Source organism: Mixophyes fleayi, chromosome 6, assembly GCF_038048845.1.
Source record: "Mixophyes fleayi isolate aMixFle1 chromosome 6, aMixFle1.hap1, whole genome shotgun sequence".
NCBI lineage: Eukaryota > Metazoa > Chordata > Amphibia > Anura > Limnodynastidae > Mixophyes > Mixophyes fleayi.
The window spans coordinates 225,533,193-225,550,756 of record NC_134407.1 but is presented as its reverse complement, the minus strand read 5'-3'; the positions used below and the strand labels follow the sequence as shown (position 1 = coordinate 225,550,756).

The following is a 17,564-nucleotide window of genomic DNA, read 5'->3' as shown; positions in this document are numbered from 1 at the left end:
ACAGTGATATATGGGGAGTAATAACTCCCAGCACACACTGATATGGGGGATTATTATTATTATATAGAGGAGAGAGGACTGTACAGTGATATATGGGAGTAATAACTCCCAGCACACACTGATATGGGGATTATTATTATTATATAGAGGAGAGGGGACTGTACAGTGATATATGGGAGTAATAACTCCCAGCACACACTGATATGGGGATTATTATTATTATATAGAGGAGAGGGGTCTGTACAGTGATATATGGGAGTAATAACTCCCAGCACACACTGATATGGGGATTATTATTATTATATAGAGGAGAGGGGACTGTACAGTGATATATGGGAGTAATAACTCCCAGCACACACTGATATGGGGGATTATTATTATTATATAGAGGAGAGAGGACTGTACAGTGATATATGGGAGTAATAACTCCCAGCACACACTGATATGGGGGATTATTATTATTATATAGAGGAGAGGGGACTGTACAGTGATATATGGGTGTAATAACTCCCAGCACACACTGATATGGGGATTATTATTATTATATAGAGGAGAGGGGACTGTACAGTGATATATGGGAGTAATAACTCCCAGCACACACTGATATGGGGGATTATTATTATTATATAGAGGAGAGAGGACTGTACAGTGATATATGGGAGTAATAACTCCCAGCACACACTGATATGGGGGATTATTATTATTATATAGAGGAGAGGGGACTGTACAGTGATATATGGGAGTAATAACTCCCAGCACACACTGATATGGGGATTATTATTATTATATAGAGGAGAGGGGTCTGTACAGTGATATATGGGAGTAATAACTCCCAGCACACACTGATATGGGGATTATTATTATTATATAGAGGAGAGGGGACTGTACAGTGATATGTGGGGAGTAATAACTCCCAGCACACACTGATATGGGGATTATTATTATTATATAGAGGAGAGAGGACTGTACAGTGATATATGGGAGTAATAACTCCCAGCACACACTGATATGGGGGATTATTATTATTATATAGAGGAGAGGGGTCTGTACAGTGATATATGGGGAGTAATAACTCCCAGCACACACTGATATGGGGGATTATTATTATTATATAGAGGAGAGGGGTCTGTACAGTGATATATGGGAGTAATAACTCCCAGCACACACTGATATGGGGATTATTATTATTATATAGAGGAGAGGGGTCTGTACAGTGATATATGGGGAGTAATAACTCCCAGCACACACTGATATGGGGGATTATTATTATTATATAGAGGAGAGGGGACTGTACAGTGATATATAGGAGTAATAACTCCCAGCACACACTGATATGGGGGATTATTATTATTATATAGAGGAGAGGGGACTGTACAGTGATATATGGGGAGTAATAACTCCCAGCACACACTGATATGGGGGAGTATTATTATTATATAGAGGAGAGGGGACTGTACAGTGATATATGGGAGTAATAACTCCCAGCACACACTGATATGGGGGATTATTATTATTATATAGAGGAGAGGGGACTGTACAGTGATATATGGGGAGTAATAACTCCCAGCACACACTGATATGGGGGATTATTATTATTATATATAGAGGGGACTGTACAGTGATATATGGGGAGTAATAACTCCCAGCACACACTGATATGGGAGATTATTATTATTATATAGAGGAGAGGGGACTGTACAGTGATATATGGGGAGTAATAACTCCCAGCACACACTGATATGGGGGATTATTATTATTATATAGAGGAGAGGGGACTGTACAGTGATATATAGGAGTAATAACTCCCAGCACACACTGATATGGGGATTATTATTATTATATAGAGGAGAGGGGACTGTACAGTGATATATGGGGAGTAATAACCCCCAGCACACACTGATATGGGGATTATTATTATTATATAGAGGGGAGGGGACTGTACAGTGATATATGGGAGTAATAACTCCCAGCACACACTGATATGGGGGATTATTATTATTATATAGAGGAGAGGGGACTGTACAGTGATATATGGGAGTAATAACTCCCAGCACACACTGATATGGGGATTATTATTATTATATAGAGGGGAGGGGACTGTACAGTGATATATGGGGAGTAATAACTCCCAGCACACACTGATATGGGGGATTATTATTATTATATAGAGGAGAGGGGACTGTACAGTGATATATGGGGAGTAATAACTCCTAGCACACACTGATATGGGGGATTATTATTATTATATAGAGGAGAGGGGACTGTACAGTGATATATGGGAGTAATAACTCCCAGCACACACTGATATGGGGATTATTATTATTATATAGAGGAGAGGGGACTGTACAGTGATATATGGGGAGTAATAACTCCTAGCACACACTGATATGGGGGATTATTATTATTATATAGAGGAGAGGGGACTGTACAGTGATATATGGGAGTAATAACTCCCAGCACACACTGATATGGGGATTATTATTATTATATAGAGGAGAGGGGACTGTACAGTGATATATGGGGAGTAATAACTCCTAGCACACACTGATATGGGGGATTATTATTATATAGAGGAGAGGGGACTGTACAGTGATATATGGGAGTAATAACTCCCAGCACACACTGATATGGGGGATTATTATTATTATATAGAGGGGAGGGGTCTGTACAGTGATATATGGGAGTAATAACTCCCAGCACACACTGATATGGGGGATTATTATTATTATATAGAGGAGAGGGGACTGTACAGTTATATATGGGGAGTAATAACTCCCAGCACACACTGATATGGGGATTATTATTATTATATAGAGGAGAGGGGGACTGTACAGTGATATATGGGGAGTAATAACTCCCAGCACACACTGATATGGGGGATTATTATTATTATTATATAGAGGAGAGGGGTCTGTACAGTGATATATGGGGAGTAATAACTCCCAGCACACACTGATATGGGGGATTATTATTATTATATAGAGGGGAGGGGACTGTACAGTGATATATGGGAGTAATAACTCCCAGCACACACTGATATGGGGGATTATTATTATTATTATATAGAGGAGAGGGGTCTGTACAGTGATATATGGGGAGTAATAACTCCCAGCACACACTGATATGGGGGATTATTATTATTATATAGAGGAGAGGGGTCTGTACAGTGATATATGGGGAGTAATAACTCCCAGCACACACTGATATGGGGATTATTATTATTATATAGAGGAGAGGGGACTGTACAGTGATATATGGGAGTAATAACTCCCAGCACACACTGATATGGGGGATTATTATTATTATATAGAGGAGAGGGGGCTGTACAGTGATATATGGGAGTAATAACTCCCAGCACACACTGATATGGGGGATTATTATTATTATATAGAGGAGAGGGGACTGTACAGTGATATATGGGGAGTAATAACTCCCAGCACACACTGATATGGGGATTATTATTATATAGAGGAGAGGGGGCTGTACAGTGATATATGGGGGAGTAATAACTCCCAGCACACACTGATATGGGGGATTATTATTATTATATAGAGGAGAGGGGACAGTACAGTGATATATGGGGAGTAATAACTCCCAGCACACACTGATATGGGGATTATTATTATATAGAGGAGAGGGGGCTGTACAGTGATATATGGGGGAGTAATAACTCCCAGCACACACTGATATGGGGGATTATTATTATTATATAGAGGAGAGGGGACTGTACAGTGATATATGGGGAGTAATAACTCCCAGCACACACTGATATGGGGATTATTATTATTATATAGAGGAGAGGGGACTGTACAGTGATATATGGGGAGTAATAACTCCCAGCACACACTGATATGGGGGATTATTATTATTATATAGAGGGGAGGGGTCTGTACAGTGATATATGGGGAGTAATAACTCCCAGCACACACTGATATGGGGATTATTATTATTATATAGAGGGGAGGGGTCTGTACAGTGATATATGGGGAGTAATAACTCCCAGCACACACTGATATGGGGGATTATTATTATTATATAGAGGAGAGGGGACTGTACAGTGATATATGGGTGTAATAACTCCCAGCACACACTGATATGGGGGATTATTATTATTATATAGAGGAGAGGGGACTGTACAGTGATATATGGGGAGTAATAACTCCCAGCACACACTGATATGGGGGATTATTATTATTATATAGAGGAGAGGGGTCTGTACAGTGATATATGGGAGTAATAACTCCCAGCACACACTGATATGGGGATTATTATTATTATATAGAGGAGAGGGGACTGTACAGTGATATATGGGAGTAATAACTCCCAGCACACACTGATATGGGGGATTATTATTATTATATAGAGGAGAGGGGGCTGTACAGTGATATATGGGAGTAATAACTCCCAGCACACACTGATATGGGGGATTATTATTATTATATAGAGGAGAGGGGACTGTACAGTGATATATGGGGAGTAATAACTCCCAGCACACACTGATATGGGGATTATTATTATATAGAGGAGAGGGGGCTGTACAGTGATATATGGGGGAGTAATAACTCCCAGCACACACTGATATGGGGGATTATTATTATTATATAGAGGAGAGGGGACAGTACAGTGATATATGGGGAGTAATAACTCCCAGCACACACTGATATGGGGATTATTATTATATAGAGGAGAGGGGGCTGTACAGTGATATATGGGGGAGTAATAACTCCCAGCACACACTGATATGGGGGATTATTATTATTATATAGAGGAGAGGGGACTGTACAGTGATATATGGGGAGTAATAACTCCCAGCACACACTGATATGGGGATTATTATTATTATATAGAGGAGAGGGGACTGTACAGTGATATATGGGGAGTAATAACTCCCAGCACACACTGATATGGGGGATTATTATTATTATATAGAGGGGAGGGGTCTGTACAGTGATATATGGGGAGTAATAACTCCCAGCACACACTGATATGGGGATTATTATTATTATATAGAGGGGAGGGGTCTGTACAGTGATATATGGGGAGTAATAACTCCCAGCACACACTGATATGGGGGATTATTATTATTATATAGAGGAGAGGGGACTGTACAGTGATATATGGGGAGTAATAACTCCCAGCACACACTGATATGGGGGATTATTATTATTATATAGAGGAGAGGGGACTGTACAGTGATATATGGGGAGTAATAACTCCCAGCACACACTGATATGGGGGATTATTATTATTATATAGAGGGGAGGGGTCTGTACAGTGATATATGGGAGTAATAACTCCCAGCACACACTGATATGGGGATTATTATTATTATATAGAGGAGAGGGGACTGTACAGTGATATATGGGAGTAATAACTCCCAGCACACACTGATATGGGGGATTATTATTATTATATAGAGGAGAGGGGACTGTACAGTGATATATGGGAGTAATAACTCCCAGCACACACTGATATGGGGGATTATTATTATTATATAGAGGAGAGGGGACTGTACAGTGATATATGGGGAGTAATAACTCCCAGCACACACTGATATGGGGGATTATTATTATTATATAGAGGAGAGGGGACTGTACAGTGATATATGGGAGTAATAACTCCCAGCACACACTGATATGGGGATTATTATTATTATATAGAGGAGAGGGGACTGTACAGTGATATATGGGAGTAATAACTCCCAGCACACACTGATATGGGGGATTATTATTATTATATAGAGGAGAGGGGACTGTACAGTGATATATGGGGAGTAATAACTCCCAGCACACACTGATATGGGGGATTATTATTATTATATAGAGGAGAGGGGACTGTACAGTGATATATGGGGAGTAATAACTCCCAGCACACACTGATATGGGGATTATTATTATTATATAGAGGGGAGGGGTCTGTACAGTGATATATGGGGAGTAATAACTCCCAGCACACACTGATATGGGGGATTATTATTATTATATAGAGGAGAGGGGACTGTACAGTGATATATGGTTGTAATAACTCCCAGCACACACTGATATGGGGGATTATTATTATTATATAGAGGAGAGGGGACTGTACAGTGATATATGGGGAGTAATAACTCCCAGCACACACTGATATGGGGGATTATTATTATTATATAGAGGAGAGGGGACTGTACAGTGATATATGGGAGTAATAACTCCCAGCACACACTGATATGGGGGATTATTATTATTATATAGAGGAGAGGGGACTGTACAGTGATATATGGGGAGTAATAACTCCCAGCACACACTGATATGGGGGATTATTATTATTATATAGAGGAGAGGGGACTGTACAGTGATATATGGGAGTAATAACTCCCAGCACACACTGATATGGGATTATTATTATTATATAGAGGAGAGGGGTCTGTACAGTGATATATGGGAGTAATAACTCCCAGCACACACTGATATGGGGATTATTATTATTATATAGAGGAGAGGGGACTGTACAGTGATATATGGGGAGTAATAACTCCCAGCACACACTGATATGGGGATTATTATTATTATATAGAGGAGAGGGGACTGTACAGTGATATATGGGGAGTAATAACTCCCAGCACACACTGATATGGGGGATTATTATTATTATATAGAGGAGAGGGGACTGTACAGTGATATATGGGAGTAATAACTCCCAGCACACACTGATATGGGGTATTATTATTATTATATAGAGGAGAGGGGACTGTACAGTGATATATGGGGAGTAATAACTCCCAGCACACACTGATATGGGGGATTATTATTATTATATAGAGGAGAGGGGGCTGTACAGTGATATATGGGAGTAATAACTCCCAGCACACACTGATATGGGGGATTATTATTATATAGAGGAGAGGGGACTGTACAGTGATATATGGGGAGTAATAACTCCCAGCACACACTGATATGGGGGATTATTATTATTATTATATAGAGGAGAGGGGTCTGTACAGTGATATATGGGGAGTAATAACTCCCAGCACACACTGATATGGGGGATTATTATTATTATATAGAGGAGAGGGGACTGTACAGTGATATATGGGAGTAATAACTCCCAGCACACACTGATATGGGGGATTATTATTATTATATAGAGGAGAGGGGACTGTACAGTGATATATGGGGAGTAATAACTCCTAGCACACACTGATATGGGGGATTATTATTATTATATAGAGGAGAGGGGACTGTACAGTGATATATGGGAGTAATAACTCCCAGCACACACTGATATGGGGGGATTATTATTATTATTATATAGAGGAGAGGGGACTGTACAGTGATATATGGGAGTAATAACTCCTAGCACACACTGATATGGGGATTATTATTATTATATAGAGGAGAGGGGACTGTACAGTGATATATGGGGAGTAATAACTCCCAGCACACACTGATATGGGGGATTATTATTATTATATAGAGGAGAGGGGACAGTACAGTGATATATGGGGAGTAATAACTCCCAGCACACACTGATATGGGGGATTATTATTATTATTATATAGAGGAGAGGGGACTGTACAGTGATATATGGGGAGTAATAACTCCCAGCACACACTGATATGGGGATTATTATTATTATATAGAGGAGAGGGGTCTGTACAGTGATATATGGGGAGTAATAACTCCCAGCACACACTGATATGGGGATTATTATTATTATATAGAGGAGAGGGGTCTGTACAGTGATATATGGGGAGTAATAACTCCCAGCACACACTGATATGGGGATTATTATTATTATATAGAGGAGAGGGGACTGTACAGTGATATATGGGGAGTAATAACTCCCAGCACACACTGATATGGGGATTATTATTATTATATAGAGGAGAGGGGACTGTACAGTGATATATGGGAGTAATAACTCCCAGCACACACTGATATGTGGGATTATTATTATTATATAGAGTAGAGGGGACTGTACAGTGATATATGGGAGTAATAACTCCCAGCACACACTGATATGGGGATTATTATTATTATATAGAGGAGAGGGGACTGTACAGTGATATATGGGGAGTAATAACTCCCAGCACACACTGATATGGGGGATTATTATTATTATATAGAGGAGAGGGGTCTGTACAGTGATATATGGGGAGTAATAACTCCCAGCACACACTGATATGGGGATTATTATTATTATATAGAGGAGAGGGGACTGTACAGTGATATATGGGAGTAATAACTCCCAGCACACACTGATATGTGGGATTATTATTATTATATAGAGTAGAGGGGACTGTACAGTGATATATGGGAGTAATAACTCCCAGCACACACTGATATGGGGGATTATTATTATTATTATATAGAGGAGAGGGGGCTGTACAGTGATATATGGGAGTAATAACTCCCAGCACACACTGATATGGGGGATTATTATTATTATATAGAGGAGAGGGGACTGTACAGTGATATATGGGAGTAATAACCCCCAGCACACACTGATATGGGGGATTATTATTATTATATAGAGGAGAGGGGACTGTACAGTGATATATGGGAGTAATAACTCCCAGCACACACTGATATGGGATTATTATTATTATATAGAGGAGAGGGGTCTGTACAGTGATATATGGGAGTAATAACTCCCAGCACACACTGATATGGGGATTATTATTATTATATAGAGGAGAGGGGACTGTACAGTGATATATGGGGAGTAATAACTCCCAGCACACACTGATATGGGGATTATTATTATTATATAGAGGAGAGGGGACTGTACAGTGATATATGGGGAGTAATAACTCCCAGCACACACTGATATGGGGGATTATTATTATTATATAGAGGAGAGGGGACTGTACAGTGATATATGGGAGTAATAACTCCCAGCACACACTGATATGGGGTATTATTATTATTATATAGAGGAGAGGGGACTGTACAGTGATATATGGGGAGTAATAACTCCCAGCACACACTGATATGGGGGATTATTATTATTATATAGAGGAGAGGGGGCTGTACAGTGATATATGGGAGTAATAACTCCCAGCACACACTGATATGGGGGATTATTATTATATAGAGGAGAGGGGACTGTACAGTGATATATGGGGAGTAATAACTCCCAGCACACACTGATATGGGGGATTATTATTATTATTATATAGAGGAGAGGGGTCTGTACAGTGATATATGGGGAGTAATAACTCCCAGCACACACTGATATGGGGGATTATTATTATTATATAGAGGAGAGGGGACTGTACAGTGATATATGGGAGTAATAACTCCCAGCACACACTGATATGGGGGATTATTATTATTATATAGAGGAGAGGGGACTGTACAGTGATATATGGGGAGTAATAACTCCTAGCACACACTGATATGGGGGATTATTATTATTATATAGAGGAGAGGGGACTGTACAGTGATATATGGGAGTAATAACTCCCAGCACACACTGATATGGGGGGATTATTATTATTATATAGAGGAGAGGGGACTGTACAGTGATATATGGGAGTAATAACTCCTAGCACACACTGATATGGGGATTATTATTATTATATAGAGGAGAGGGGACTGTACAGTGATATATGGGGAGTAATAACTCCCAGCACACACTGATATGGGGGATTATTATTATTATATAGAGGAGAGGGGACTGTACAGTGATATATGGGGAGTAATAACTCCCAGCACACACTGATATGGGGATTATTATTATTATATAGAGGAGAGGGGTCTGTACAGTGATATATGGGGAGTAATAACTCCCAGCACACACTGATATGGGGATTATTATTATTATATAGAGGAGAGGGGTCTGTACAGTGATATATGGGGAGTAATAACTCCCAGCACACACTGATATGGGGATTATTATTATTATATAGAGGAGAGGGGTCTGTACAGTGATATATGGGGAGTAATAACTCCCAGCACACACTGATATGGGGATTATTATTATTATATAGAGGAGAGGGGACTGTACAGTGATATATGGGAGTAATAACTCCCAGCACACACTGATATGGGGATTATTATTATTATATAGAGGAGAGGGGTCTGTACAGTGATATATGGGGAGTAATAACTCCCAGCACACACTGATATGGGGGATTATTATTATTATATAGAGGAGAGGGGTCTGTACAGTGATATATGGGAGTAATAACTCCCAGCACACACTGATATGGGGATTATTATTATTATATAGAGGAGAGGGGTCTGTACAGTGATATATGGGGGTAATAACTCCCAGCACACACTGATATGGGGATTATTATTATTATATAGAGGAGAGGGGACTGTACAGTGATATATGGGAGTAATAACTCCCAGCACACACTGATATGGGGATTATTATTATTATATAGAGGAGAGGGGACTGTACAGTGATATATGGGAGTAATAACTCCCAGCACACACTGATATGGGGATTATTATTATATATAGAGGAGAGGGGACTGTACAGTGATATAAGAAGTGTGATAAGACAGAACCCTGCACACATTATTATACATATAAGTGGGAACTTCTGAGCTGGAGATTTCAGTAGTCTCGCACCCAACACAACATTTATTGCTCTTCTGATCCCTGTGGTTAGACATTGCCCCAACGGCGAGTCACATATTTTTTTTTATAAAGTGTTTACAGTGATGGTTTATGTTTGGCCCTCTTGCCATACTGCTATCTGCTCTTGAGGCTTATTTCAGCCTAGTTTGGAAGAAAGACTCCTGCCCCACTGGCACTTTGCTACAATTAAGTTTTTATTCATACCCCAGTGTGTAGATGAATTTATTTATGTTGAGCAGGGTGAAAAATCTTAGAAAGAGGGTAAACTCCACTGAACCAACCAATTAGGACTAGTTTTGACTGGGACAATGGATAGAGCCTTAATGAGCATGTGTGGGTCACTTCATCCCTGGCTTGGCAAGGAGGCATCTGCCTTAATCTTACAAACAGCATATCATGCTTTAAACACACACATCAGAGCGAAGCTTTAGTCACAGCGAGCTATGAGTTATCTAAAATTGAGATTCAAACACAATATACAGTAATCTACAATTTAAGAAAGAATTGTATCCCTGGGATATTTCTGCACTCTCTTTAACACAGATTCACGTGTACCCCCTGGTGTGCATTCAACCCAGAAATGTGGTGGTCAAGATAACACCATCTCCCTACCTATCTGAGTCAGGGGACTATTAACTGTGTACAGGTTCACTCAAAAATACCAGTGCTGAAATGAAGTAAACAGAAAATGGCCAACAGGTCCATCTAATCTGACCTTTGTTTGTGTTTGTGTGTTTTGTAAATACAGATTTAATACTAAATAATAGCAATATGTCTGTCTCATGCCTTCGGGACTTTTTAATGTATAATTCCAAACCAGAACTCGGGTTGGGTACCTTATAGTGACGTTGTAAACGCCGATAAGAAATACCCCGACATGATGACACCGAACCTGTCATTCCCAACAGACTGGTCATACTGCGGCTTCAAAAAGAGACTTCAAAGAATTGCGAGCAATAAAGATCCCAGCAGGCTACAATGAGGTCACTTTGAAGGGCGACACTATTATTCGTGCTGTTAAGGTGCTAATTTAAGGAGGCACCGCCTGTACAATGTACAAGGCTTTCTAAAGCACATTTTACAGCTGATGCCTCCTTAAATTAGCATTTCGGAATGTCACAGTGACATCCCTTATAATCTTCATTACCAGAAGGACTTTAGTGACTAGTGTTTGGAGTGCAGCATAGCATGTACATCAAGATAATAATGTCTATTAATACACAGGGTTGCACAGTAGTGGGTGAGCCATCCCTGTGTGTCAGGAGGATTGAGCAGGACCCCATCACGGTGCCTCCACCTCACTCACTGATACATGACAGAGACAATGACCAGAAGATCCTGGAACTGACCAACAAGATCATTCAGCGGCTGACTAGAGAGGTGACTGCTGGGAATGGGACATTATACAGTAACACCAGGGGATGTGTCTGGGGGTGATGACCATTGTGTGTGTCAGGTTCTTATAAGGTGGATGATGTCACTGTCTATTTCTCCTTGCAGGAGGGGGAGTATTTAGAAGGACACAAGGGTCTCTACAAGGTCGGGATGATGGAGAATCAAAAGCCCCTCACATCATATAAGAGATGTCATCACTTTGTGTATAGATACATTGTTACATGTGTACAGTGTGAGATTTTTATTATTGTTATATATGTGTATATATTATATATACATACATACACACGCACACTAGCTTGCAAGTCAACAGATTGGTCTGTATTACAAATGACATACAAATGACATATTCCAGACAACATTTTTATTGAGAACCAGTAGGCTATTAAAGTACATTTTCAAACTCATAATTCATTATTTGTCAGCAGATTGTATTTTTTGTTGACCGCAATTTTCATATAGTGCCACAGATTCTCAATTGGATTGAGATCTGGATTTTGACTTGGACATTGTAGAGCATTTACCTTTCTTGTTAATGTATGGTGATCAGCCACAACATTAAAACCATCTGCCTAATATTATGTAGGTCCTGTTGTGCTGTCAAAACAGCTCTGACTCAACAAGGCATGGACTCTAGAAGACCTCTGAAGGTGCCCTGTGGTATCTGGTGCCAAGACGTTAGTAGCAGATGCTTTGCGTCCTGTAAGTTGTGAGGTGAGGCCTCCATGGCTCGGACTTGTTTTTCCAGCACTTCCCACAGATGCTCAATCGGATTGAGATCTGGGGATTTCGGATACCAAGTCAGCACCTTGAGCTCTCTGCCATGTTCCTCAAACCATTTCTGGACAAATTTTGCAGTGTGGCAGGGCGCATTAACCTGCTGAAAGAGGCCACTGCCATCAGGGAATAACCCTGTCATGAAGGGGTGTACTTGGTCTGCAACAATGTTTAAGTAGGTGGTATGTGTCAATATAACATCCGAATAAATGCCAGGACCCAAGGTTTCCCAGCAGAGCATTGCCAGAGCATCACACTGTGTCACAGACGTGACCTTAGTACCTGCAAGTATTGGCACTACTACACCAGGAGGCGCGGAGTCTAACACGCCGCTGGTATTCACCAGGGACCCCCGCAAGGAAGTTTGGACTTAGCGGCAACGACGTGCAGGTCGCAGCCCCCCCAGGTAGTTACTTGCGAGATATAGAGAAATCCGTAGTCAAACTGGCAGAGTCAGGAACAGACCGGGCAGATGAGGTACCGAATCAGGAGACAGAGAATGGTCACCAGGCCGAGGTCAAAACCAGAATATCAGGATGGAACAAAGGGAGAATCCGAAAGCGAGGTCAGGAAGCCGGGTCAAACACTGGAGTCAAGACAAGAATATACTAATGCAGGAACGCAGGAGACTAGGTAAACCAGTTGCTCTGACACCCTAATGGTGTCCGAGCAGGCTTTAAATAGGAGGCAGTAACTCCCCATTGGTGGGCAGTGGATCGGCGGTCAGGTCTGCTGACCGTCGACAGGAAACTGGAAAGCGCGTCCCGTTGCTATGGCGACGGGCGCGCCTGCGCACCGCGTCGCCGGAAGACGCGTCCCCGTTGCTTAGCAACGGGGCGCTCTGAAAACGGACGTCCGTCCCTGCCCGAGGAGGCGCAGGGACGGCGTCTGACACACTGCCTCCGCCGGCTTGCCTTCTTCCCATAGTGCATCCTGATGCCATCTCTTCCTCAAGTAAACGACGCACATGGCCATCCACATGACGTAAAAGAAAATGTGATTCCTCAGACCAGGCCACCTTCTTTATTGGTCCATTTCTGGCGCTCACGTGCCCATTGTAGGTCCATTAGGTGGTGGACAGGGGTCAGCATGGGCATTCTGACCAGTCTATAGCTATGTAGCCCCATACGCAGCAAGCTGCGATGCACTGTCTGTTCTGAGTCCTTTCTGTCATAGCCAGCATTAACTTTTTCAGCATTTTGTGCTACCATAGCTCTTTTGTGGTATTGGACCTGACTGGCTAGCCTTTGCTCCCCATATGCATCATTGCGCCTTGGGCGCCCATGACCCTGTTGCCGGTTCACCGGTTGTCCTTTTTTAGACCACTTTTGGTAGGTACTAACCACTGCATACTGGGAACACTCCACAAATCCTGTTGTTTTAGATATGCTCTGACCCAGTCATCTAGCCAGCACAATTTGGCCCTTGTCACAGGTGCTCAGATCCTTATGATTGCTCATTTTTCCTGCTTTTAATGCATGAACTTCATGAACTGACTGTTCATTTGCTGCTTAATATATTCCCACCACTTCCCATGTGCCATTGTAACAAGAGAAGCAATGTTAATCACATATCTTGTCAGTGGTTTTAATGTTGTGACCGATTGTTGTATATGGGTCCCCCCTAAGCACTGGAGCAGCGCATCCTTTTGTTGTTTCATTATCGCCACTAATTTTAGTGTTATCAGAGCCTATTGGAAACACAACTGATTTGGGGAGAGCCTTTGGGATATCTCTAAGACCCTAATGCCACTGATGATGCAATGGAAGGTGGATGCACTGTCTGTAATGGAAGAGTGTATCTGATTTCTGTGTAAGAGCTTTGGTCGGATGGGTCCTTAAGTAACATTCTAGAATTTAGAAGGTACCTGAATGCTGTTGGATATTCTGGTAATCAGATTTCAGTTCATGATAATACAGAAGGATATAGAGCTGGATTAATACTGTTATATGTTAGGGTTAGTAGGAAGGATAAAATAACCACTATATATTTTTCCCAACAGTACTACATGAAGATCCATCTACTCATATTAAGGAGGAATCAGTCTCATGTGATGGAGGAAACCTCACAGACACTGACATTTATACACCCACAGATCATACACAATATACATCTACTCCTATTAAGGAGGAATCAGTCTCATGTGAAGGAGGAAACCTCACAGACACTGACATTTATACACCCACAGATCATACACAATATACTCATACTAAAGAGGAACCAGAATCATCCTCCAATGGTGAAAAATGTTTTAAGAATATGTTAAGCCATGTTAGACACCAGAGGGAAAAAAAGATCAGTCCTACTGAAGATAAATCTTGGACCTGCTTTGAATGTGGAGAATGTTTTACTAAGAATGAAAGCTTTCTACTACATCAGAGAATCCATACCGGAAAGAAACCATTTTCATGCTCTGAATGTGGTAAATCTTTTGCCAGTAAATCATATTTTAAAAAGCACAAAAGAATTCATACAGAGGAAAATTCACTCTCTTGCACTGAATGTGGTAAATGTTTTGCCAGTAAATCGTATTTTAAAGTACATAAAATAATTCATGCAGGGGGGAATCCATATTCTTGCTCTGAATGTGGTAAATGTTTTACTAGTAAATCATATTTTAAGGTACATAAAAGGATCCATTCAGGAGAAAAAAACATATTTATGCTCTGAATGTGGGAAATGTTTGACTAGTAAAACATCTCTGAAAGAACATACAAAAATCCATACAGGAGAAAAACCATATACATGCTCTGAATGTGGGAAATGTTTTACCACTAAATCACATCTGAAGGAACATCATAAAATCCATACAGGAGAGAAACCATATTCTTGCTCTGAATGTGGGAAAGCATTTAGAAGTAATTCAGAACTTGTTAAACATCAAAGAATTCACACAGGAGTGAAGATATATTCCTGCTCTGAATGTGGGAAAGGGTGTAGAAGTAATTCAGAACTTGTTGTACATCAGAGAAGTCATACAGGTGAGAAATCATTTTCTTGCCTTGAATGTGGGAAATGTTTTATCACCAAATCATCATTGAAAGAGCATCAAAAAATGCATACAGGTGAGAAACCATATTCTTGCTCTGAATGTGGGAAACATTTTAGAAGTAATTCAGGACTTGTTAGACATCAGAGAATTCACACAGGAGAGAAACCATACTCCTGCTCTGAATGTGGGAAATGTTTTAGCACTAATTCACATCTTGTTATACATCAGAGAACTCATACAGGAGAGAAGCCGTATTCGTGCCTGGAATGTGGTAAATGTTTTACTACAAGAGCAAACTTTTTATTGCATCAGAGAATTCACACAGGAGAGAAACCATACTCCTGCACTGAATGTGGGAAACATTTTACTATTAAATCATATTTGCAAAAGCATCAGAGAGTCCATACAGGAGAGAAATCATGCTCTGAATGTGGTAAACATTTTACCAGTAGCTCACACCTTGTTATACATCAAAGAAATCACACAGGAGAAAAACCATATTCTTGTTGTGAATGCGGTAAATGTTTTACCAGTAAATTTTATCTGAAACAACATCAAAGAATACATACAGGAGTGAGACCACATTCCTGTTCTGAATGCAATAAATGTTTTACTGATAAATCATATCTGAAAGAACATCAAAGAATCCACACAGGAGAGCAACCATATTCTTGCTGTGAATGCGGGAAATGTTTTACCAGTAAAACAAAGCTTAATGCACACCAGAGAATACACACAAGAGAGAAGCCATATTCCTGCTCTGACTGTGGGAAATGTTTTACAACTAATGAGCACCTTCTTCAACATGAGAGAAATCACACAGGAGAGAAAGCGAATTCTGTTTTGTGACAATATTTGGTCTATTTAAACACATAATGGCCCACAGTTGTAAAACGTTTTTTTAATTACTGTGAGGCTTTTTAGAAATTGGACACCTAACATTGAAGTTGCCTTCTAAATAGAGTCACTAATACATTTATGGATATTATGTATAAGCTCCTATAGAGGAAATATTCACCCAGTGGTATCTCAGTTTAAACCTTTACCCAACAAATATAGTCACACGTGTGTTTTTGCACTTTCCTTGTAAATAAAATGTGCATTGGTACAACTGTTTCTTGCTGATATAATTTGTTAGCAAAACATGGGAGAAACCTAGCGAACCCTTTACAATTGCCTATATACTTCCATTAAATTGCTGTGTACATAATTTTATTTTAATGTATTTCCTAATAAAAGACAGAGTATATGAATAAACAATATGCAATTGTACTCTCTTATTACACTACACACTCATGAAGGCGATAACCCAGTTTGTTTATTCTTCTGCAGATTTTGGGAAGTAACCATGTAATAAAAATTGTACAAAATTATAGCACTTAGGGGTCAATATAAAAATATTCACTGGGTGTCAGGAATAGTCCCATTCAATTCTGATTTGTTCAGTTTAGATAAAAACCTCATATGACTTTATCTAGTATATGCATGTAATGATGTTCAAGATGTCTCTATTTCTGGCTCATATACTCAAAATAGGAAAAAGAGAAGATGGACCAGAGCAGATCTGGACTTTAACCTTTATTTATATATTAAAATATAGGGCTTAAAATTTGCCCCCACAAATGATATCAACACATTTGATATTGTCATTGGCACTCAATTGTTTAAGGGACTCGATTGAAAATTATTTGCAACAGGAAAGGGAGATGTTAGAAACAAGGAGGACATATAAAACAAAATTCCAGAAAAAAATAAATTTAGTGCCAAGTCCACATTTAATTCTACCCATAATAGCGTTTGTTTTTTTTATGGAAACCTGGTTATAG

The 17,564-nt window shown here is 40.1% G+C and overlaps 2 protein-coding genes across 13 annotated transcripts in view; one reads left to right on the top strand and one right to left on the bottom strand.

Annotated features, from left to right (window-relative positions):
- The window catches only part of LOC142160072 (uncharacterized), a 1,559,230-nt gene that overhangs the window by 1,179,865 nt on the left and 361,801 nt on the right, over positions 1–17,564 (bottom strand). The gene's annotated exons all lie outside the window — the stretch shown is intronic.
- LOC142160656 (uncharacterized) lies at positions 15,006–16,635 on the top strand. The gene is made up of 2 exons (XM_075215517.1): positions 15,006–15,274; positions 15,438–16,635. The coding sequence occupies exons 1-2, from the start codon at positions 15,006–15,008 to the stop codon at positions 16,585–16,587; spliced, it is 1,419 nt and encodes a 472-aa protein (XP_075071618.1). The 3' UTR covers positions 16,588–16,635.